Raw genomic sequence first — 24,561 nt, 5'->3', positions numbered from 1 at the left:
CTCCTTTCTAACTTGTCACTAAATTTACATTTTTACAGCCGTACGTAACAAGCAACGTTACAAATTTTCTAATAAAAATGATTTTTGTCGGTGGACGCGTTAATGCTCGAAACTAGTCTCTTAATATCTATCGAGCGTAGAGAATATGATAGAGATCTGCAAGTTCCGTATTACGTAATTGAATCGTTTTGTATTAACACGCATACACACACGAACATAATAAAATTTCTGTTGTAATTATGTAGCCTATGGCGGTAAATGGTGTAATAAATGGTTGATGATTTCAAACGTTATTTAATCGTTGAAGAAAGTTTCGATAAGTGGATTAGACGGTTGAGCCTTTGAACTAGGTCAATGGCGATTTAGATTCTTAGAAAGGCAATTCTTGAGAGATTTCAAAGTTCCACGAGAGCGTAGGATTGTAAAAAACGTATATCGATAAAAATGGAAGAGGAACTGTGAAAGAACGTGTGGAAGGCAGTCTATGAAAATTTGGAAGTATAACGAGAAAGTACTGTTGTCGTAGCGAAGACATTTTCTATCTTCTTCCGACAGGGCAAAATCTATCTCGAACTTTGTAACTTGAACAATTCTTGCTATAGATAACTTCGAGATTCTACTACACATAATTTTCGATGCATTAAATTCAATTTATAGGAAGATTTCGACGCATGTTCGTAGCTTTGACTTCCATTTGCTTCTACGGTAAACATTTTTTAAAACGCGGTACACTTCCAATACAACAACGAACCATATTTGCAATATTTAACGACGCGTTACAGTCTTTGTATTTTAAGTCGTTTATCATCTTCTGATGTTTCTTCGATTCTTTATATTTTGAAACTATTTCCATAGAAATTATTAGAAATTCTATAATTCTGATATTTTTCATTTCTTACGTCTGTTCCAAAGTTGGAATTTAAATCTCTCTGTCTTTAAATCCTCGAAATCACCAATTACTTGGATTCACAAAAACCTTCAAGTCACCCTCGGATTTTCTTTCATCGAATCAACTCTGCTAAATTCACCACGACTTTACGATCTTTTCATTTCGACTCGACTATCATCCGTCAGTGTTACTTCGATTTTTCTATATTTTTGGACTATTTAAAATTATTTAAAATTCTTTTTCCGTACCTTTGGTCCCTCGTTACCCTCCTAAGCTAGAGCTTTCATCTTTCTATTTCTGGTTCCTCAATTCGTCTGGTTCCTCAGACGAGGTTCCTCAGAATTCCTATTCTGGTTCCTCAAATCGCAATTCGTGCAGATTATTAGAATCCCCGAAATGATGTCAAGATTCTTCTTCAAAGCTAGAGTCTCGATCTTTCTATTTTTAATTGTTCGACGCCGCAATTCGCAAAAATGAATAGAATCCCTGGAACGATGGTAGAATCCTCTTTAATCAAATCAACTTGCAAAATGTGTCTGGGATTTATCAAAGTTTCGCAAGTACATTCGCATTTTTATCTAGTAAAATTTCGCTCATTCCCCAAAGCTTCATTTCCACTTCGACCCCCTGGAAGAAAGTTTCTCGACGAGCCTCAAACACAACGAACGTTTAATTAAGGGGCAGAATTCGAGACAACGAAGTAGACTCGAAGCTCTGTTCCAAGCATAATACCGACCCTTCCTTGAACGGTGACTTGCACGCGAGAAAGCCACCTCGAGAAGGAGGCTCGATCCAGGCTTGCGGACTTGGAAACGATAACGCAATAATGCCTCGTTCTCTCTGCAGCTGCTTATCAACGTCGCGCAGATACTCATAACCTTCGAGGCCTTCTAAGAGCGTCGGCTTTCCTCGAAAACCGTGTAATAGCTCGTGCCTAACGGAGATGTTGGCTGTTCTCGCGCGAACAAATAGCCAACGGAGCCTCTATTGACATCCACCATGTTTGTCGGGACAATTGTTTGAAAAACAATTATTTGCAACGCAAATATATTAACAATGTTTACTGACAATGGTGCAATCTCACGGTGTAAAGAAAGTTCAAAGTTGTAATTTGCAATCGCGCGTGTCCGATATTTACCTGAGTTGTATTCAACGAACTTGTATTTTAAAATGTGTAAAAGGTCACTGAAATATTTTTTCTTTTGTACTTAGGCACGTTGTTATATAAATATTTTTCGAATAACGGGACAGTTCAAAATCCGGTGTTTCTGTAGTTTGTGTCTGCGCGCGTGTACCAAAAGAGGTGTTTAATTTTATTATAATATTTAATATTTGTTAATGTTAGAAAAGTACGATCGGATCAAGGATGACGAAAAAACGCCATAAAATTAGCACATTCCTTGCTCTTGGTGTATACGATGCACCGTTGCAATTATCTGACGATAAATGATGCTGCTAACGCGCCTACTACCTTTCTGCCTCTTGACAAAATTAGTTATATAATTATTGAGATATGGATAATTTTGTGTGCTAGACTAGATTGGCCGCGTAGTAATGACACGCGTATATGAATATCAGTATGTGGAAGTATGTGTGTGCGCGGTGTCTCGAAAACCAGACGAATGTAATTGTTCCATTGGCAGTGTGGTATGGAAGATGCTGAGACAAAGAAAGTGCTGAGACGCGTGCAAACGTATATCGACGAAGATGATCTAAGTGTAATCTTAGCGTTCCTTTACTTTTATTTCGCCAATTAAGATCCACAATTCTCAACAATAATTAAACAAAGCAATAGTCCATCTATAATAAGATGATTAGTAGATATTTACAGTAAAGTTTCTTCTGATGAGAAACATGTGCAAGAGCCGGTATATTTTAGTAGCAGAAAACGGGTTAAACACCGCTCTAAGCATTTAAACGTCAACGTTAGGTATGCAAAATGACATAAGAAAATGAAAAGGAAAGAATCCTCGAGAATAGCAAACACTGTCGTACTGTAAAGTTTGCGAATTGCGAGGCTGATCCGAACGGTCTTATTCTACTTGGTGGCTGGGTTACGTGTTTGCTTTTCCTCGCGAACGAAGGTAAAATTTTTTTAAGCGTGTCGGTTGGTTTTCGTTGGCTTTTTCGCGGCGAACAGCTGGACAAACGTTGAACCTGGCAGGTTTCAGTCAGCATTGGTGAAAGCGAACGCTTTTTGTGATTTTTCAGCGATCAACTCGAGCTTGGACGTTGTTTTTTTTAGCGACGCTGATTTCACTTGCAGAGAGGCGCAGCTACGAAAGCAAACAGCGAGGATTGTAAATTTAAACGCGTGATTAGGCAGTTAGGCGTTATTTACTGGCTCGATCGATCTCAGTCTTCGATTTGTTTAAATTAATTGCGACACTTTATTGGCTCTAATATTCGTAAATCCGAAAGGCTGATAAAGCATCACTGATGGGAATTATTGTTCGATCGTTAAAACTGAATAAATTTGTTGAATGTTACAACAGCGTAAGAAAGATAATAAATCATGAAATAACTGGATTACTGAAGCAATAATCCTTTAGAATTAATATTTACGCAGACTGTAGGAAAGAGTTGGAAGGAACGAATTAAAATTTTGCAAAAATGTCAAATTCACTTGTACAAGAAGAATTTAAATTACCGAATAATAAAAAGCGTGAAACAAAGAAAAATGGACGTAAATTTAAAGAAGTATATAAAGTTGAGTAAAAAAATGTTTGATCAAAATGGTTTTCTTAAGATTATAGTACTAACGATAACTAACACTGTAAATAGAAATTAGGTAAATAAGATGAGTGCTATTTCTGCGAATATTTTCGATGCATAGATAAAATAGAAATTTTTTAGAAGAAGAATATCAATAACGAAGGATACAGGATATCATTCAGAATTGCAAAATATTCAGTCAAAATGGTAGCCAAATGGTCCCTGGACCACCGACGTCAAAATGGTAGAAGTTGAAATATATTCAGGAAAAAGAAGAAGAGACAACCGGAGGATGCCGTGTTACCCTAAACAAACTCAAGGCACGTTGCGTAACAAAATTTCCATAGTTTGGTTACACTTCAACCGGGAGAAACGGCGGAAGTAGCTGGGCCACGAAGGTACGTGAAAAACTTTCCGAGCTATGGAAATATCGCAATGTCTTTACACGAATAAACAGCCAAACGAAATCGGCAAAGTACGAATCTTAGCGAAAGAAAGAACGACTTTAACACGTTTCAGCAAACAGATTTATAGAAAATGTTTCGGTTGCCTCTCGGTCACTGCACTTTTATATTTTAAAATCGAGCGTATACCGAAAATTGTACGCTACTTTATCTCCATATCACGAAAGTTTGCTGTTCGAGCTAACGAAACTTCGCATAATCATCGGAGCAGCGTTTAGTAAGGCGAGATAAAGAAGTTTGAAGAAAAGTAATCGAAAATTTCTTTAAATTTAATCTCTGCTGTTGGCCAAAGTTTTTATTCGGCGAACTCTGCGGAGAAGCGAAAATAGAGAACCTTGAAAGATATAAAAAGTTCGTAACGATTGTTACTTTACTCGGTATTGTGAATTTTTCCAGTGGTAATGAAAATTGTATATCATCACACTTGGATATCGTATGTGGAATTTTGAGAGGAATAGCATTAGAATTAAATTGGCACGCCGATCTTATACCTGTTTTACATTTGGCACTTGTAATTAAACCTTTCCTTGGATTCATTATGCATTGAGATCACATATATTCAGATTCAACTGCTCAAAAAAAAGAAAAAGAAATGACTTATTTTTATAAATTTAATTATCAGAAGAAATGAAATAAATAGTAATAAATTCCGAGGTAAATTCTAAAAAATAATATTTCCAACGTCGTTGCTTTTTTCTATTACCCAATTTACGGAATTGATCAATGTTTCTCTAGTTGTAAACGGCTCGGCTGTCTCCTACGTTCTTCTCAAATTATTCATAAATCGTTTAATATTCCGCTTAATAATTCTTCCTCTAATCTTTTTCATAATTAAAGTATCTTACTTTTAAGAGACAAACGTTAGAAAAGAGATGAAATTATATCGCTTTAACGTTTTCTAATCAACCTGCGACCGACGTATACGTAACACTTTCGTTAATTATTCGAGCAAAGGTGGAGCAGCCAATCGAGAGAGAAACGCAGCAAGCATTAAGTACACTTATCCCGAGGAGTGAGTGCTAATGCAACCAGTAGAAATCACAGCGCAACATCGTGCACCGATGTGTTTTAGCATGAATTATCACAGCGAAACGCAGAGAGCTCGACGTCTTTGCCACGACGCCTTCGACGAAGACTGCAAACAGTCGAATTATGCTTCCTCCTGCATAGATGCACGAGCAAAAAGCGTAATTAAGAACGGATCTGGTTCTCGTGTTCTTCGTTTTGCCGTCTGCCGCTCGTAAAACCGGAGTTAACTGCGAAACGTATATACCAGTGGCTATAAATCGCAAGCCGCAACTACAATCGCCGATAGAGAAACATCGAATCTCTGGACGAAACGAGGATGCGATTCTTGTCGTTTCAACGAGACGCTCGATTCTATTTCGTGCTCTTCTGGCTGTTCGTTACCTTCAATAGGATCTTTTGTTTGGCGAAATAGCTCTCCAGTTTCTTAAAGGAGCGACGAAGCTGTGAATTTGATAGATCGTTCGCAGATCGTTTGGAGAATCTGCGCTGCGAATCGGTGGTGACCCGTGTAAATTTGGTTTGTTTAAGACCAAGTTTTAGACTAATTTAATCGGCCATTGGAAATATTTGGTTGTTAGAATTATCGGAAGATCGTTAAAATTAATTTCTACGTTTAACATAATAGAAGATTGTTTAAATAGTTGCGAGAATTACACTATTAATCGAGCAAAATATGTAACGTGTAATATTAGTCTGACTAAAACTTTCGGATTCTACTTCTACTGTGAGATAAAGCGTAGTCAGAAGGAATATATTGTGGCGGGGTAGCCAGCTACGCTCGTTAAGGCTCAGAATTGAAGACGTGTCGCGAGTTCGAATCTTCGGTAAGACTAAAAAGTTTCATTGGACGGAAAAACCGAAATTTCTCTTACAAGTTAATATACAACAGGCAAGCGGTCAGCCCCTCCCTTGCGTATGTTGTGGGTGTTACTTACTGAGAGTGCTTGGTTAAAGGTGCATGGCGTTAAGCACACAAGGGCCTTCGACGATCAACTCGCATTGGTCTTACCGTCCCGCCCGTGAAGGTTTTTAGCCGGTAAGAATCCGACACTACCTTCTGCCCGCACCCACGGGGTGGTAAGGTGTCTATGAAGATTTCCTCCACGTAAAAAAAAAAGAAAAAAGAAAAAAAAAGAAGGAATATATTGTACGAATATGAAACACTGAAATTATGGTACTTTGCAAGCTTGAGAATACGTATTAATCCGATAAGATTTATTTCATTTTCTTCGAAACACAAAAATGCAAACTACTTCAGTTTTCAATATTCATTACCAGCACCGAATAATATATACATATTGTATAATTAGAAGGAAGTATAAAAGAAATATAAAACTAAAGATATTAAAGTATGCACTAGCAGAAGATCATTTAATTAAAACGAACTCGAAAGATAAATTAAAAAAGTTCAAATCTTCTGTAACGAGCCCAACAGAACTCCACATAAAGCAAAAGATAGCCAGAAGGGATAGCCTCGATACTTTCAAAAAGCTAGAAAGTCACAAAAATGATGTCTGAAAAAGCTAACTTTTCCCAGAGCTTTGTATGCATATGTAGATATACATGGCGTTTCTTTTATCTCAGATTGGTTAATATCTTAGTTATTTTTATCCATACAAAAAGTTATGTTAGGACAAAATTGGTTGGTTCAGAACCACGACGAATATCATGGTTTACGATTTTTCCTCTCAAAGGTCAATTTTTTCAATTTTCTAGGCCATTGACGGTTTTTTTAAAAAACTCGTAAAGATATTTTGACTTTAATTTTATTGGACTTACCTGCGAAGGACAAGGAGAACATAAAAATTGTGTTGAGAGGAAAGATCGTGAATCATCGACCGAGTTTGTTGTTTCGAACCAAGAAAAATAATTACATAATTGAAGAGTGGAAGTAAACGTGGCTGTAAGTGCCATTTAAGGAAATTTTCTTCTTTCAAAAGATTATTTATATAAATGCCAATATCAATAAATATAGAGGGAAATGTTATCGTACTAATTCATATAGTTTTTAGCATTTCTTCAGTTTTCTAAATTAGACCGCAAGTGCTATGAGCCAGTTGCTCACAGCCTTGAACATGTGCGTAGATAAATCAATTATTCCATTAAATAAGAAAATGGTATTTATAATCTTTTTAAAGAAACTACGTAATCAACTTAGATCCTTTTCTAAAATATAAAATGCCTCTTGTTGTTAGTTAAATGATCTTTAAACTATTAAAATGAAAACATAGTGCAGTTATACAAGGTAATATAGCACGTGTAATAAATAAATTTTGTTACATTTTGTCAATAAATAACATTTCGATAATCGAAACTTTAGTTTTGCCATTCACAGTCTCCTTTGCTTCGATTCTTCGACTGTAAGATATCAAGAAATCCGAGATAAGAGAACCACCCTATACATTTTGCCAGACTTTGTAGCGCAACGTCGTCGCTAATACGAAGTGTCGTAATTTTAATAACAGTGCCCTCGACGGGTCGCGTTAGTCCCGCGAGCCTTTGTACCTCCGACGTCAACCGCGCTAATTTCGACAGGCAAAACTGTGTAACCCTAATTAAACCGTCAGCGTTTAAATCCCGCGATTGCGGCGAAAAGCGACAAGGCTGCGCCACACGCGCGAGAACACAATGCATCCTAGCCGGCGAAACGGCTTAATTAGCGTTTATAGCGGCCCACGGAAACTCCAATTCCCGCGAAATCATGTAAACTGATTAAAAGTTCGAAACAGCTTCAGCTGGATTTCAAGAACCGCCTCCTTCATGGGTGGACGCTCGTCGACTGGCAATGAGTAATCGAATCGTTATCCGCTTTGTAACCGCGCGCCTGATTCAAGTTTCACGAGTTATACGCGTTCTGTACTTTCGAAAGTGATTGGTCGGAAAACTTTAAATTCTAAAAGTATCAAACATTATTTGTTTAAAACTTACGAATAATTGTAAAAGTTGGTTACCGAGCATATAGCGTAGAGGAGAACATGACAAATTTCGAATATATACCGCAGGTCATAAATGTTAGAATATTGTATTTATCGGTAAATTTTATTTTATTTAGAGTATAAAACACGTACGATACGATATAACGGAATAATAGATTTGTAATGAAATAATTAGAAGATAGAAGCACGCAACTTACGCTAAATAACGTTACGCGAACAAATGATAAAACTATAGATATACACGCGTACGATAAAGTCAGAAATTATTATAGGAATTACAAGTCGCGTGTTTAATTGAAAGACGAAGGTGCGAGGGCGAGCTGGTCTCGAAGAATCGCGGAGAAAGAAATTCAGCTGAAGAATTCTGGCCCTCGGAAAGTGTAATCTTCTTTCCGACGTAAGAGTCTCTTAAAACCGAGTTGAACGTGATTTTGTCCACGACAAAGTGCGCCATAGGAACATTTTCCGGTGGATGGCTTCTAAAAGTCAACAGGGCTTCGAGCGGAAGGTAAAAAGTTTTTCCAGAAAGGTTCACGAGAAGTCTAAGATCGGCAAAGGTTTCCAAAAAGGTTGCTACGGATCTGGAAGTCGAAAAAGGTTCCCCGAGCTCGAGCAAACGAACAAAGGGTCCGAGCTCGAGATTTAGACGGAGGGAAAAAGAGGGACGAGGAGAAAGAGAAAGGGAAAGAGGCGAAGTGAAATCCGTTGGCCGCCTGTTTACACGCTTTTGCGTGCGATATTGGGATAGAAATCTCGCGTTTGTCCTTCTTATTCGCCAACTTCCTGATGAAAGCGTCGTGTCTCGGCCACATACATTTGCGACTTGTATTTCCAATCGAATTACATCGACTCTCGCGAAACCCATGACAGTCGATTATTTATCCAAACACGACACGATCAAATTCGTTTATCCGCATACCGATCGTTCGTTCGATCGGGTTTCTATTTCCTCCGACTAATCCCTGGGAGATTGTAAATATCGCGGCATCGGTTCGAATTATTTAGTGCAAACGGTGTGCCGTCAACCAACTCATAGATCAATCGATTGAAAATGTACACGCTGAGTTTCTATTGCGCAACGTTCGCCGAATTAAAGTTTACACAAATTTATCGAATAAGCAGTTGCAGGTATTAGGTTGTCCAATAAGTTTCTTTCGTTTCATAAGGTGATAATAGACGAACAATAATTTCTTGTTTATATTATTTTATTGAATTAGGTATGATCTATTTCGTTCTATTTCTAGTATTATGTTCGTGCATAATTCAATAAAACTAATATAAAACAGAAAACGTTGTGCGTCTATTATTTCCTTATAAAACGAAAGAAACTTTTCGGACAACCTAATACAATTTGATAGGTAGGTAAGTTGTAAGCATCGTAAGTTAACGAAGAATGTCTTAAGGCATTAGGATACTCCGTCTTTACAGTTGCATATGTTCTTTCGTTGGAAATGTTTTCTTTTCGATAATCTTGCCGCAGCATTTAGTTGCAAGCTTATTATCTTTTTATGTTCTTCCGATCGAATGACAAACATTGAACGATTAAAACGTATAATAGCAGGAAGCAATAGTTGCGTTAACGGCAATGCATATTGAATGTTGAATGATCGAAACGAAAGTACAAATATTAACACGTGTTGTGTAATATACTTGGTATTACATAAGACAGAAGCGGTATAGAAGTTGATAAAAGAATAGTTTAAGGTACTTGAGAAGATCAATATTGAAAATATATTTCTTGTAAATACAAATACAGGGTGGTTGGTAACTGGTGGTACAAGCGGAAAGGGGGTGATTCTACGCGAAAAAAGAAGTCGAAAATATAGAATAAAAATTTGTCGTTTGATCTCGTTATAACGGATCTCACTGTAGATCGTTGTCCCGATTGACGTTATTTTTGTAATTTTTAAAATTTTTAAATTTTTAAAATTTTGAATTTTTAAATTTTTAAAATTTTAAACTTTTAAATTTTTAAATTTTTAAAATTTTAAATTTTTAAATTTTTAAATTTTTGAATTTTTAAATTTTTAAATTTTTAAATTTTTATTCTACATTTTCGACTTCTTTTTTCGCGTAGAATCACCCCCTTTCCACTTGTACCACCAGTTACCAACCACCCTGTATACTTCCTACGTACACTTTGTATTGTCAATAAATTAATAATAAATTAGAGTTAAGTGTTCCTACGAATAATCATACCGTTAGCGTACAACATGATAAAGAACATAAATAATTTTCCTTTTAATTACGGAGAAACGCATGAGAAAATTAAAGAATATTCGTACGAGTAGTTTGAAAAGCAGTTTAGTATAAAGTGTTTGAGTTTGTAAAGGAGTTAAACAGATTCTAATGAAACATCGCGCGCGCAAAATGTCAAACAAAATAACGCTGTTCGGCTGAATAAATTTCTTCGAAGCGATAATCAAATAAGCGTGGGGCGAAGCGATAGAGGGCATTGTCGTCGGGATATTTCGAAATAAATTGAAGCAGACGGTGAACGGTATACTGGAATAACAGAAAATAGCTATTAACTGGGACAGAGGAATGGTGAACGCGCATTGGAGCGCATTATGCGCGTCGATGGACAATTATTAATTCCTGCCAAATGTCGAAGAAACGACGGAACGATATGATAGGTCTAACAGCTGACAGGTGATGAACAGATATCTGCTCTATTCGAAATTTCATCGCTATTTTGCGCGATCTGACTGCCCCTGGCGTATGCGTACGCGTGCACGGTTGTACGTAATTCGACCGACCTCGCGATATTGCACCGTAGCTTCGTAAATGGCCGCCACAGTTATGGGGATATATCTTCTATGAAATTATTTACTTGGTGCATTTCGAGGAACGCGTTCTACGCAGGGATAAATAAATAGAGGGATATGAAACGGTAACGTAGTATAAAAATAGCGAAGAAATATTACCAGAAACGGAATATTATACGTTTTGAGAGCAACGTGCGCGATCGGACGGTTTGGGAAAATATGCGTCGTATTCTTTCTGCTCGCGTACTCTCTGATAAACGTAAATTTCATTTTGTTGGACACAAAATGCCTTTGAAATTTACGATATTAATTTTCATAATCGTGAGAGATGTAAATTAAAAATAACTCTTTGATGTCATATAAAGTTTCATTAAACGTTGAGGTAGATATTTGGAGAAATATTCTCGTGGATATATATTATCTGAAAAGAGAAGAAAATGAGGCGAAAAATAATGAGACGAAACAAGAAGATTAAACGGTATGAGAATAATAACATGTTATAGCAAAAGATTGAAATTACATAGTTTGCAGATTCTATTCCAAACTACGTTCTAAAACCGTACTAATTCTATCTCGTATACGACACGTAAAGACTCCAAATGTCATAAATTCTGAAAATTATAACTTTACGAAATATCATATTTCTTACGAGCTTGCGTTCTTAATCGCGTGATACGCGATCGAATACATCAACGAAATAGGACAATGGAAACACATTTAGTTCGTGCGTCGATCGAGATGAAGGTTCGTAGCGATAACGGATAATTAGTTTCGCATTTATTTGAGCAAAATACATGTTCGATATGTTAATTTCAGGCTGCATTATGCAACATATTGTCTCACATATAATAAACAGTGAAATGTCATTTTATAAATATGCAATTTCCACGATGCTCTGGCGTATATGTGATTAATGTGACACGATAACGCAATAAATACCAGCGTTCTGTTAGATGACAGCGAATATCTTCCATGTGTTTATCAAGTTAGCTATTCTAAAGACGCTGACAACCGGTTAGATTAATCGCCAAATATTAACATACAACAATTTGCTCTTAAACACGAATTTATCGATGATTCGATTAAAATTTCCTCGATGCACGAATACACACAGCAAAACGTAATGTACGAATGAAATATTGGCGTTTTGTTTAATCCAGTTTAATATAGAAGAGATCGATTCATGAATATTTTTGTTAATACAGGAAATACGCACGTTTGATTAACGATCGTCTTTCTGATATCGCAGTTTGTCCATAATATAAAGAATCGTACAATTATTATTAATTCCGCTATGTAGTTATGTTTACGACACGACGTTTAATTTAATTTGGAAAAGAATTAATTCGCTTGTACAAGCAAAGAACCCTTTTTAATTCGGAAAAATGCCTGTGATGTTAAACCTCAATCCGTATGTTTTCGAATGTTACGAAATTATTATCTGTACACGTAAAAGAGCGATATTGTGTGCGTATCATTTTCTGTATTTCCTGTATCTTGTTTCCTAAAGGAAGAATTCCTTGTATAGCTTCTTCACTGTCCTGGGAATTGAACCAATAGCGAGTAATGATTAGTATGCAAGCGTATTAAGATCGGAAATCCATAGGTACTATGCGAGGACTATGTGCACTGCTACGTGTACTTATGTACATTGTTAAAGAATAATCGACTCGAGTACGGAGGTACTTCGAAGCGTCTGTTCGATGATGAGTGTTCCTTCAAATAAAACCATCGATCGAGTTTTAATTAATTCGTACGCTGATTTCATTGCTAGACGAGTGTCTGAATTTACAATCACGTTACCAGCTATCCGATAGGATATTAATTGCGTTAAATTAAAAATCTAACAATGCCAACTTTAAGTAGAATGTAGTTAAAGTATCAAGTTGTCGATGCGAAACTTCGATGCGATATACGAGAACCGTACACGCATAATACGATCGGTAACATCGATTACGAAAGTTTACCGAGGAGTTTGCCAAGCTTTATCGGAAAAATGTAAACTACTAAGTACAAATTAATGTACATTCGCTTTAAAAGTCGATCAACGCGAAATTCAACTACTATTAATTCGTAAAGATATTTTATCAAAATTATTCGATCGTAAATTGTTCAAGCCACGAGCAGTAAATCTTTCGTCTAATTATTCTCTTGCGAAGAATAAGAATTTTTTTTTTTTAATTTCATCCTTCGATATTACGAAAAGAATTTTATGAATTTGAAATACAGCGTGCTTTTGCTCGAAACTGGAAGATATAAATTGAATTTATATCAACCGAGTTGAAAGCGTAGGATACTTCCAATCATTCCCAAAAGTAGAAGAGAAACGGTCTTTGAAAGTTCGTGCTTCTTCCGCGTGTTTCATCGCGACTTTTACCCGCTTCGCAAACACGCCTACATATCTGTTAATTTCCGAGCCGCCGCGGGCCAAAGGAAACTTTCAAGCGATGGAGAACGAAATACTGCAAACACTTTTGACACAGTTCCTTTGCACGGTCCCGAGAAACGAATTTGCAATCCGCCATGAATTTCTACCGTTCTCTTATTCTTTGCGTACAATACTATTGCCTTCGTCTGGTTGAAATTATATTTCCGCGACTTCCAACGATGAAATCAAATTTGACGTAGTAATGGAATCGAGAGGAAGACAACGTTCGTTTGATATGCCACGAAATTCTAATTTAATAATTACACGGAACAAACTTTAAAAAGATCAGGAGAAATTTTGTTGGGTTATTTGATACACGATGCTTCTTTTTTTTTTTTGACAATTCACAAACAGTAATACAAAAAAGGAAGGATGATCGATATATTAAATTTGGTCTCTAAATGAAGAAAACATTATATTATCTAAGAAAGATAATTATCTGATGTCTGAATTAACGTAAGGAAACTAAAAGATATGTTCATTTAAATTTTAGATCAAAATCGATATGTAGGTACATCGTTGTTTAAAATTCTGTCTACACTTAGCGCAGAAGCTCGCAAGTTGGTGCAAACACGAAAGAGAAAGACTATGTAAAACTAAATAAAATATACAATAATATAATTCGTATAATTACATTATATTATACAATCCATATAATCCTCATATATATTTACACGTATAAGAAAGCAAACTAACAACATTTCTTTCATCGCACACATGTTATTGCCTATCTACCTTTCGTTGTTTCACTTGTATACAAAAGAATTGAACAGTTTTAATATTATACAAGCCATAGTCCTGCTAAACTCTATAAATTGGGTTGCATCGTGCACGAACCTGACGCAACGTAATCTTATGTGCGATCGACGAATCCGCGAATACTATCACAAAGCGCGTTTCAGGCCGTGTTACTGGACATTAACAAACACCGGTGTAATTAAACGATTTGCCATGGAACGGGCACGTTAAGCTGGAAAGAGAAATCGCTGCACGATGGTTTACGAGTGGGAAACAGGCCGCGAACATTTAATTGGATGAACGTCGAATCTAGCCCGATTGAAAGACAGGGGACAAAGGAAAGGGGAAGCGTGGACCGGTTGACGAGCAACAAATAAAACTTATCAACAAGTCGGCCCCGGCTGTCGTTGCATCGTCGATGCAATCGACGACCCGTGACCATTCGATTGGATGGCTCACTCGATTGCATATTGCATCGCACGAATATCGAAATCCCTTGCGCTCAATTAAAAGCACGACAAGGCTCTCGGCTGAAATATCGAACACACGAACTTTAAATCGTTCGGCAGAAGTTGAGGGTGAGGGGTGGTCGTAGAGAAACGTTTTCGTTAATAGAAAAATAAAACGAGGAAAAATAGAGTAAAGGTCCAATATGTCACGTTTGCATACGTGTCAATCCGTCGTAGAATTCATGTTTCCGTTCTGTTTCTGTACACCGGTCATTCGATCGAGCTTCAGCTTTTCGGTACACGAAGGAAAGCAGATTTTGTTGAAAATTTTGCTTTCGAAAGTTCCACAGTCCCGATCTGGCGAATTTGGCTCGTTAAAAATTTTCGACGGTCCTCGCTATTTTAGCGAAACTGAGAGACGCGAGAGAATTTTAAAAGCAAAATTTAGAAACTTCTAATATGTTATTAACATGTAACTTAATATATATGTAATTATACTGTAACCGTAACCGTACACATGTTGATAATTAGACCGCGAATTTTTATGCAAATTCATATTTTCGAGAATATAATTTAAAAAGTAGGCCCTGGTAAAACATTGTTTTATTTAACGAGTGTTATAGAAAGCAGGATATTTTGGATATTTTTACATATTACGTAAATTTTCTGCATTTCTGCAATTTTATAATATCAATGTATTGCAAACTTTTTTAAGTGCATAAAAATTCGCAGCGTATTAATAATTTATATTTCCTCTTTTTGTCTTGATTTTAAATCGTTCCAACTCTGACATTCTCCATATATATTCATCCCCCTTATTAATTTGACAAACATCTGGAATTTTTGTCTTCAAAATAAAAAATAAAAACGTGAAGATTAGCGATGAGGAAACACGCGATTTGAACAAGCTCCATATATTTTCAATAACATTAAAATCGAACCAATTGGCCGAATATGAAATCGAGATATTTTTCCGTAAAACTTAGTTCGGTGTTACAATGTGATAATGTCTAGTAAATTAATTGCTGTACACACGAACATATGTGTCGAAGGTGGTATTTAAAGGAAGAAAAAATTTGATGAAACGATATCACAAATTATGTTTTGTTATATCGTATCCGTTGGGAAGACAACGATCTTCGTTTATTAACTTCGAAGAGAAATTTTTCTAATATTTATAAACTTTCATATTGTTCGATGTAAGAATTGCTATACGAAGGAATGGTAAGGGAGTAAAATTTCAAGTTCTGCGAGATTCAAGGCACGACGCGAATTTCGACGTAAGACTTAGCACCATGTCGCAAACTTTCTCGAGAGTCTGAAATTTGAAAGACAAAGAGAAAGTTTCAATTCTCATTTTTCCATGATGAAGTGCACCGTTTGTCCCGTCAGCAACTACAAAGGAACTTTATGAAAATTGAATGCGAATCGTGGCAACCAGCGACTACGAAATGCTGCCGGAATTCGTTGCACGAAATTTCGTACAACTACTATGATGAAAATGCAAAATAAACTAAACGTGTAGAATTGAAAGATACGGTAAATAGTGTCGGTTCGTTAGAACACGCAATTAAAACTCTGTAAAATTTGTTAATTCAGTTTATAAACGACATAAATTATACAATTTTGCTTCTATCCTACGTAAAGTGTGAAATGGCATTTTAAACGTTTCTGCAAATTACAATTTACCACTTGGAAATGGAATGCAAATTAAGGGGTCAGTCGATTAACTTCACGGTGTGTCACATTATAGTATTACATATAAACATGATCTGTACGTGTTCTATTATTATTATTATTATTGTTATTACTGTTTACTCTGGTACTGTATGTAGTCATGTGCAATATACACTTTATTATTATTATTATTATTATTATTATTATTATTATTATTATTATTATTATTATTATTATTATTATTATTATTATTACGATTCCGCTATCGCAATTAATTTATAATACAATAGTACAAAATTAGTATTAAAAAATACGGCAGACGCATTGTTAGAAACACACATTCCATTCAAAATTAATAGAACGGAAGAAAAGAATTTAATAATGAAAACACAACGGTACAATCTTCTTAGCTTCATCGTCTGTGCACGAAATAAATTTATTAAAAAATATACGATAAAAATGACAAAAATGAAGAGATTTATTATTCGCTACAACAATTTTCTTGATAATAAAAACCAAGAAAGAAGTGGTTACGTTTCTACGTTCCTCGTTTTCGTGAATTTTCGACCATGTTCTTCGATTTCCTATATATCTCGAGAAATTCGAGAAATTCTTGAAGTAGAATTTCAATCTCAATGCAGGTCGACGCGAGCTGTGTTAGAAAATCCAAACTACTCAAGGAATACACGTTACGGCGCGAAGAACAGGCGGTATTTGCGATGGACGAAAGCATTCTCGCGCCGGGTTGAGAGATGCGAGAGATCTGAAGCGTGCAGCCAGCAAGGCAGACGTGTTCTACCGTCGAACGATTCGACACGATCAGAACGGATCCGAACAGAGACGTGTGGCATTGTGACGTCAATGCACGCTCCTCTACACCCTTGTCGTCGCATTACACACGGCAGGTGAGTAATTTCGAGACGGTGGACAGCGATGACCTCGCTTCCTTCTTGCGAAGCGTCGCCGAAATTCCGCGCTAACCGAAAGCAGGAGATTCCAGATCTTTCATTTTGGAATTTTTAGCGATAGCTGGTGATTGAATATAAGAAATTTGTATACGTAGAACTCGTTACAGACGATTAACAGATAAGAGAGTTTAGATAATATTTGCCTTCTATACGAAAACTTCTTTTTCTCTTTTATATCCGATAAAATACGTGGATGCAAGCACCAAGAGCAGGAAAAATAAGAAGCAGCACAAAATATATTTGATTGTTAAATAACGATTTTCACATCGTTACTTTTAAAATGTCTTTCGAGCTACGAAAGCATTGTTAATATAAAAAGACTTTAAAAGTGATATATCGAAAGGATACATCACTCGTAAGAAGAACGAGACGAAAACCCACACAGTGTTACTTAGAGTTAGAGACACACGGAACAAACATCCGAACATTTTAGTACCTCGCAAAACCATACTATATCACGCGCGATAGTGATCAATCTTTTCCATTTGCAAATAGAGAAATTTCCGTTCCATTTCCAATTTGCAACATTATTTTACAAATCCAAATAGACAAGCTAACTGTATAACAGAATAATTCCATTGAGGAACAGAGCAAACGAATATAGATGACCGGCCAACGAACAATTTCGAATCGTTTCAAACGGAAACGATCAGTCAGGCCAGTGATCAGAAAGCGTTATTCGGCTGCTGATAACAGACCTGCTCGAATATCCAGATATTAATAGTAGCAATGTCTGCGTCGTTGGATAGGTATCGCCCGTTATCTTCGATTGTCCGATTAGCCGTCGTTTTATTTGATTATCCGTGCTGCATAGCTACACACGGGTTCGCTCGATAATCCGTTCATCCTTGTATTTTACGTGTAATAACAGGAATGGCTGGCTAAATAACGGTATAACCGGATTAAACGTGGTAATTGCAGAAGAGTAATCACGTAGCCATGCACAGGCTTCAAACTTGGCGTCAGTGCGTAAATGAATCCGCGATAACTTCAAGTAACGTGGCAAGCATGGCATTTACCGACACGAACTCGTAAGCGAATTATAGGCGGTGAATATGAATCTCATCGCTATTGTTTCTAAGCTGATATACGATATGTAGTCGTTAGACTGTAATTTTTTTATTAAATTTCATATTTGAACGCAGGTAAGAAAATGGAAACCCGATAGAAATGTGCTTCGTGTACTAAGTAAAAATTATAACGAGCATTCTGCTTTGGTTACTTTGTACTATATCTCTGCATGGCGTTCTATGAATTTTTAAACGCATAATGTGCATAAATGTGTGACAATCCGTAGTCTAATAATTATAATAATAATTACGCGAATAACGTAAATAACGATGTGAAATTAATTTCGCTATAACGTGACAGTTGAACCGATCGAAAACTTGGCGAAAAGCGAAGAAAGATACTGCCGATTACGAACAATGATATATACATGGCAAGTAAATAAAAAGAGTCGAAGACTAGTTTCTTTCGGAGTTTCTTACATTTACTGATTCGCGAATGGACCCTTAGTAATTAGAAGAAACAGTTAGTAATTAGTCGCTACGAGGCTAACTTTCTGTCCGAAATTCCACGTCCTCGCGCAACTCCACTTTCTTCTCGTCCCAGTGCTAATGTGATTATCCCCCCTCAACTATGTGCTGCAACGTAGGAAAGTAACGTATTCTAAAACCTACAGTCTTAATTCCCATTTCTAACACGTGTTCTGTAAACCGCTAGCGCTACAATTATCGACTTGTATTGTACACCTAAATATACTCTACATACTTGACGATAATTAAATTAACAATAACGCAAATCGGTAGATATACGTAATTGATTTTATATCCGAATAAAAATCGGCGTTAATTTTACCAAAAGTTGCCGCGTATTTTCAATGATCGGGGAAGCACAAAAAACGTCGTTGTTTTTCAATTCATCCAACGGGAAATCCTTAAATAAATTTACCGATCTATTAAATTAAAATACTGATCGAACATCGAGACATAGTAGACATATTCTCGTCTGTAATTCCCTTTCACCGAAGACCATCACAAAAGCTTATCCGAAGATCATAAAATACTCGAGTGATAAAATATCAAGACACGAAATGATCCGAAAAATGGAATATGAGCGGGGCTCAAGGATTTACCGGCGAAGAGATCGAATCTGGTCCTGCTCCTCTCACTGTCCTCGAAACCCTCAAGGTCGTCCTCGTAATCCTCGTAATCCTCCACGCGTTCCCTCCTCTCTTTCTCGCTGACATTCTTCGGCAACGCATTGCTGGTAGTCCTTTGAGCGTGTCTCATTCTGGCCTGGTTATTGCTACTGAAGAGGACAGCTGGCGGCGGCGGCGTCGACAGCTGCGACCCCTGAAGACGCCTCTGAAGATATCTGGCCAAGATCGCCTGTACCGCGTCTGTCTCCGCGCCGCCTGCAAGACAGAAATCATGTTGCTCTCGTAATCAGGCCAATTACCTTGCGTTTGTGTGTGAGTTTTTTTTTGTTTCTTTTTTTATTTCGTTTTGTTTTTTTTTTAAATTCATTTATTTCATTTTTATTCCGCTTCGTTCTCTTTCGATACATTTTTATATTGTACGCCGACGTTCTCAGCCACCAGAGAGATATACACCGAAGGCAATTGTCGCAAACGCTTCTCCTACATTCTCTGACTTGAGTCCGTTATCTCAGCATCTAAGATACGGATCTGTTAGGTTATTTTGTCGACGAGTCCACTGACAAAACTCATCGTCCCTTCCTTTTCTTCCTTTTCCATTTGTCCTTCTTTCCTTTCTTACAGCGTCACGCCACAGTTACGCTCCTACTTCGTCGAACTTAATTTTAAAGACACTTCAAGGTGCATTCGATACATTCCAACCAAGTATTTTTCGTTTGAACTAAAACTCGATATATCCGTCGTAACGTGGAACGAAACTTTATGTACACCGTGTACCAAGTTCGTGTATGTAGTTTCGTGAAACTGTACGTACTTTTGTATTATCCTTTCATGCTTCATGCATTCCTATCCATCCGTTATCGTTGCATAGTGGCATTCTAAAAAAGTGCAATTTTACCGAATGACAAGTGACGACTTATGAAAGCAATAATATACGTTATATCATCTTTTGTTCCAATATCTACGTGTTCCTTCTTTATTTCTCTCTCTTTCTCTTTACCGCTCTCTCACCTATTCCGATACGTCTCATCTCTTTTTCTCTCTTGCTGTTCTTCTGCCTTAATTCCAAATACGTCGTGAAACGCCGTGCATCTAAAGTTTCTCGTACATTCGTATGCATGAAACTTTTCGTACGACTCGCTAAGAGCTCCTAAGAGGGCCACGGAACCGGAGTAATACACTGCTCCGCGTCTCCGTCTTCCTTTCTTCTATTCCGGGTTTTTGACCAGCTGTGGGAAACATTCTGTGAAAATGTCGTCACTTAGGGAACGTTTTCCCCCGTTCGTCGCTACGCTGATCTATTTCACTTCCTTTCGCGGTGTCTTTAACATATTTCTCCTTATCCTTTGGTATAATCCGCGTGAAAATTGTTCGTTATTGTCGTGCGACGTTGGAGGATGTACAGTGGTAACGCAGGATGATCGTGACTAGTTCTATCGCGTTAGATTTCCTTTAGTAAAATTGTAATGGAGCAAGTATCGTGGTTTATCAGTTTTCCGTTTTCTTATTTCTGAATTTGTAAGGGTTGCAAATATCGAATTTATTGACGTCGAAGCAGTATCAACTCGATGTTCGTCGTTGCGTGATCATCTTTCTGCTGCAGTATCGCTGTCGTTCAGCTTGAAACAGTAATGCACTTTCTTGCGAATGGAAACGAATAGAAGCTTACAGAAGTCTCGATATTCACGTAAGAAGCTTGCGCAGGTAGCAACCACTTCGATGGTAAGGGAAGAGAATGTTGTTTGGTAGAAAATAAAGCTCTTTAAAAATATCCGTAGTTGTCTATGCTAGCGTTTTAAGGCATCGAGAAACGATGTCTGACTTAATATCTTGACAGATCCATTTGTCATTTTTAATGCAGTATTTTTGACGTTGACCTAGTGGCATCCATTGTAAAGCTAACTGTACTCGATGTAGCTTCGTTATGATAATTACACGATTTCTATTTATAGGATCTGAATAATTTATCAGATCTATCGAAGGAAAACATAATTTCTATCGTAGGAGGCACTTCAAATCGTGTATTCAAAACACATGTCAATCATGAACAATTACGAAGATACTCGTAACTTATATAAGCACACTTTATTTAATCCCTTCGCTTACACAGCATCCCAAAATCTCCGCGTTCAAATACGAAATTATGATACAACTTTCACCAAATTCCCCGTACAGATTATCGTCGAAATCCAGTAGTTTATGATTCGACCTCGATTCCAATTGCAATCGTATATTCGATTTTTTCGGTCAACGGAGTAACTTCATTTTCATAGGAGAGAAGATTATTTCGAATTACTTCGTAAGTATACGTGTTAACATTAAGTAGGGACTTTCGAATAAAAGTGTCGTAATTTTTCTTAGTTTCAATTCTTGTCTGCTGATCACTCTTCTAAGAGATCGCCTCCAAATTTTTCATTGATCCGTGTTTTCATAATCGGCTATTACGTTATGTACGGCGTAATTCGATTACGTAATATTCCTGGATTCTTTTTACGACAGCATATACTATAACTAGACCGTACGTTGTTATACATTTACGAGATATTTATAAATATAAAAATTTGTCAAACGTACGTCTAAAGTCAGTGAAATATCCCATATAGAATATTCCTTGTAACATTTGATACCTGGAACAAATATCAGCTTGGATTCCATCTCTCTAATTCTCTTCGCAAAAATACAAATCTGCATCGGTATCCGCGTTTCAATCGTAATCTTTGATACGCCAAACAAATCTGTGTTTGAATTACATTCGCAAAGCTAAATTGTACGGACATGCGTAAATTCGCGTAAACATTCGCAGTCTACTAATTGCAGCCGTCATGAACGTAGATCTTGCGAAGCCTAATAGCAGTGAGATCGACCGGCAACGGAGCATAAAATCGTCCGACACTTTATTTATAGAGGATCACGAGGATGAACGTGACACGAAGCGGTAACTTACGACACGTTCCAGAGAGAGATTGGTCGAAACGTAGCTGACTAACCGAGAATCAGGATCACGTGATTAAAGCATCGACGTTATGCCGAGTGTGTAACTGCGTTTGCTCGTAAAGGTAAATGATATGCAACGGAGCCACTCGACCTGGCAGGACACTCCATTAGAGAGTCCTCGCAACGTGGGCATGCGTTTGACGTTCAACGGCGTCCTCGAATCGTCAACGTCACGTATACGTGCGATGCGTACGAATTAAAGGGTGCACCGGATACTCGATACACCACTCGTGGATAGGAAGTGGTGAAAAACCAATGCTCGATACCGCTGGGCACCGTTTCATTCAGATAATACTCGTCGACGAGAAAGAAACGAGGACGTTTGATCGATGAACGTGATACGATGCGATCCCGATTCGCCTTTAATCCCTTGATAGATACATTATCTTTATTTGCAGATGAAATATCGCGATTGAAACGGTTATTATGGACAGAGTTCGTTCAACTTTCTCACATTTTCATGTTGAGTGGTTTAAAGAAACGTTCGATTTTTGGATGATATAATTTTGCATGGATTTCGTCGAGTTTATCAATGGAAATAACGTCGTTACAGGTATTTAATTTTTCATACGATCCTGATCGATTTCGATAATATTTGGAAATTATAGGCGATTCGTGGCAATTTAGGGAACTTTGTGAATTTCATATCTATAAATTATAGGGAACTTAGGTCAAGTAATAATTAATTAAGAACACACGATACTCGATATCGTCGTTGGTATCTAACGTGTTGATCTAGAAACCTAAAGTTTTATGCAACTAGGAAATTATTAATGACGGATAGAATAGGTACCCTTTTTCTTACTATTACGATCAGGTTCAATGAAATTCAGGAAACTTGTGTTAAATTGCGGAGAACTTAAACCGACGATAAAAATATCGGTAGAAATTCCAATGATTTCCAAGGAGCTGAATCAATAGTTTATTCAATTCTACTTTGTTGTTCAATGTATTAACGTAACGTAAAACATAATATTTACCATACGACATCTGCTATCTAGAAATTATTAAATACCAGAAGCTATTCATTTTCGAAAAGGAAATTCAAAAGATACGAAACTTTACGAGTCCGCGTTCTTTGTGTCGAGTTCCGGTAACACAACGTCGTTCTCATTACGTTTCGTGGCCTCGAACTTCGTGACATTGAGTCTTTAAACATGTAGTTGACAGTTGTCGGTAATGGATCGGGTTTGTCACAACCCGATCGTATCTGCCGTAAAATCACCGTGACACGACATATTAAATTCCACGATGCCATACATATTAACATCGAGCACATTTGCAATTCTAGAGGCTGGGTCGTTTAATATCTCAGGCGAAATATCGTTTGCATAAAATTGTATCTTCCAATTTATTGAACGTGTTCGAAATTCGTCTTCCTTGATGCACCGCGACCGGTTTAATTCCCACGCATTTGAATATTCGCGTTCATATTCGTCGGCGAAAAATATTTGCACCGAAAATGCATTTAGAACGGTTCCGGGAAATTAATTCCAAACTACGCCACGGTCCAGCCATGTTTCAAATTACAAATGCTATACTTACTCCACTTTTACATTGTTCCCGACTGTGCCGCTCTCCCGGAAGTCACGCGCGCACGATGAAAGGGATGAAAAAAAAAAAAAAAATACCAAACGATCAAAAAGTTGGAAACGAACAAACTTCGCGTAGGTATATCTAAACCGGAACATTGCGGGATAAAGCAAAAAACAATCGCAAATCGCTCGGTCGCCACCGCAAAATTCGCATCTTTCGGTAACCTAAATCTCTCGTGGAAAGAAAATTACTTGAATTTCATTAGGAAAGAAATTAACGTAACAAAAAGAAAACAATTGCAAAGATGCGCGAGTGAGGACGTGCCAGGATAACATGCAGAAATTCTCGTTTTCGTGATCGTGTTACCTGCATAATTCTGCTACTATGCGAATGTCAAGTATCCTGGGATACGAGAGCTCGATATTACCACTAATCTGCATCTGTTCGCTCGCTGTCCTCGCGTGGAACGTTTTGCTCGTGGTGTCGAGCGTCCGGAGGTTGTTATCGATCTACGAGGTGAACAAGTCGAGAAGAAGGTGGAAGAAATCGACGTCGGATCATCTGGTACCGAGAAGCGTCTCGTGGCGCGGAGGAAATCAATTATTGACCAGGTCTCCTGCCGAGAACCAGCGTAATTACGTCGATTTTGTCGCGCAAGCCCGTTCGTACGCGTGGCTACCTCGTAATTGAATTTAATTGATTGTATCGCGCCGATTGCGCTCCCGACCCACCCCCCCCCGTTATTTTCCGATGAATTTTCGTACGCGGAATCCGTTACTTCCGCGACCATGGTAAAAAGTAATTAAATC

General features: G+C 37.3%; 1 protein-coding gene across 7 annotated transcripts in view; it reads right to left on the bottom strand.

Annotated features, from left to right (window-relative positions):
* Positions 1–24,561, bottom strand: part of LOC117159436 (uncharacterized) — a 170,045-nt gene that overhangs the window by 53,157 nt on the left and 92,327 nt on the right. For all 7 annotated transcript variants that reach the window (XM_076623130.1, XM_076623133.1, XM_076623137.1 and 4 more), the window contains one exon: positions 19,199–19,480. In XM_076623130.1, the coding sequence (XP_076479245.1) occupies positions 19,199–19,480 (282 nt within the window). The remainder of the gene's footprint in view (positions 1–19,198; positions 19,481–24,561) is intronic.

The sequence above is a fragment of the Bombus vancouverensis genome, chromosome 1 (assembly GCF_051014615.1).
Source record: "Bombus vancouverensis nearcticus chromosome 1, iyBomVanc1_principal, whole genome shotgun sequence".
Taxonomy (NCBI): domain Eukaryota; kingdom Metazoa; phylum Arthropoda; class Insecta; order Hymenoptera; family Apidae; genus Bombus; species Bombus vancouverensis.
This window is presented reverse-complemented; position numbering and strand designations above follow the sequence as displayed.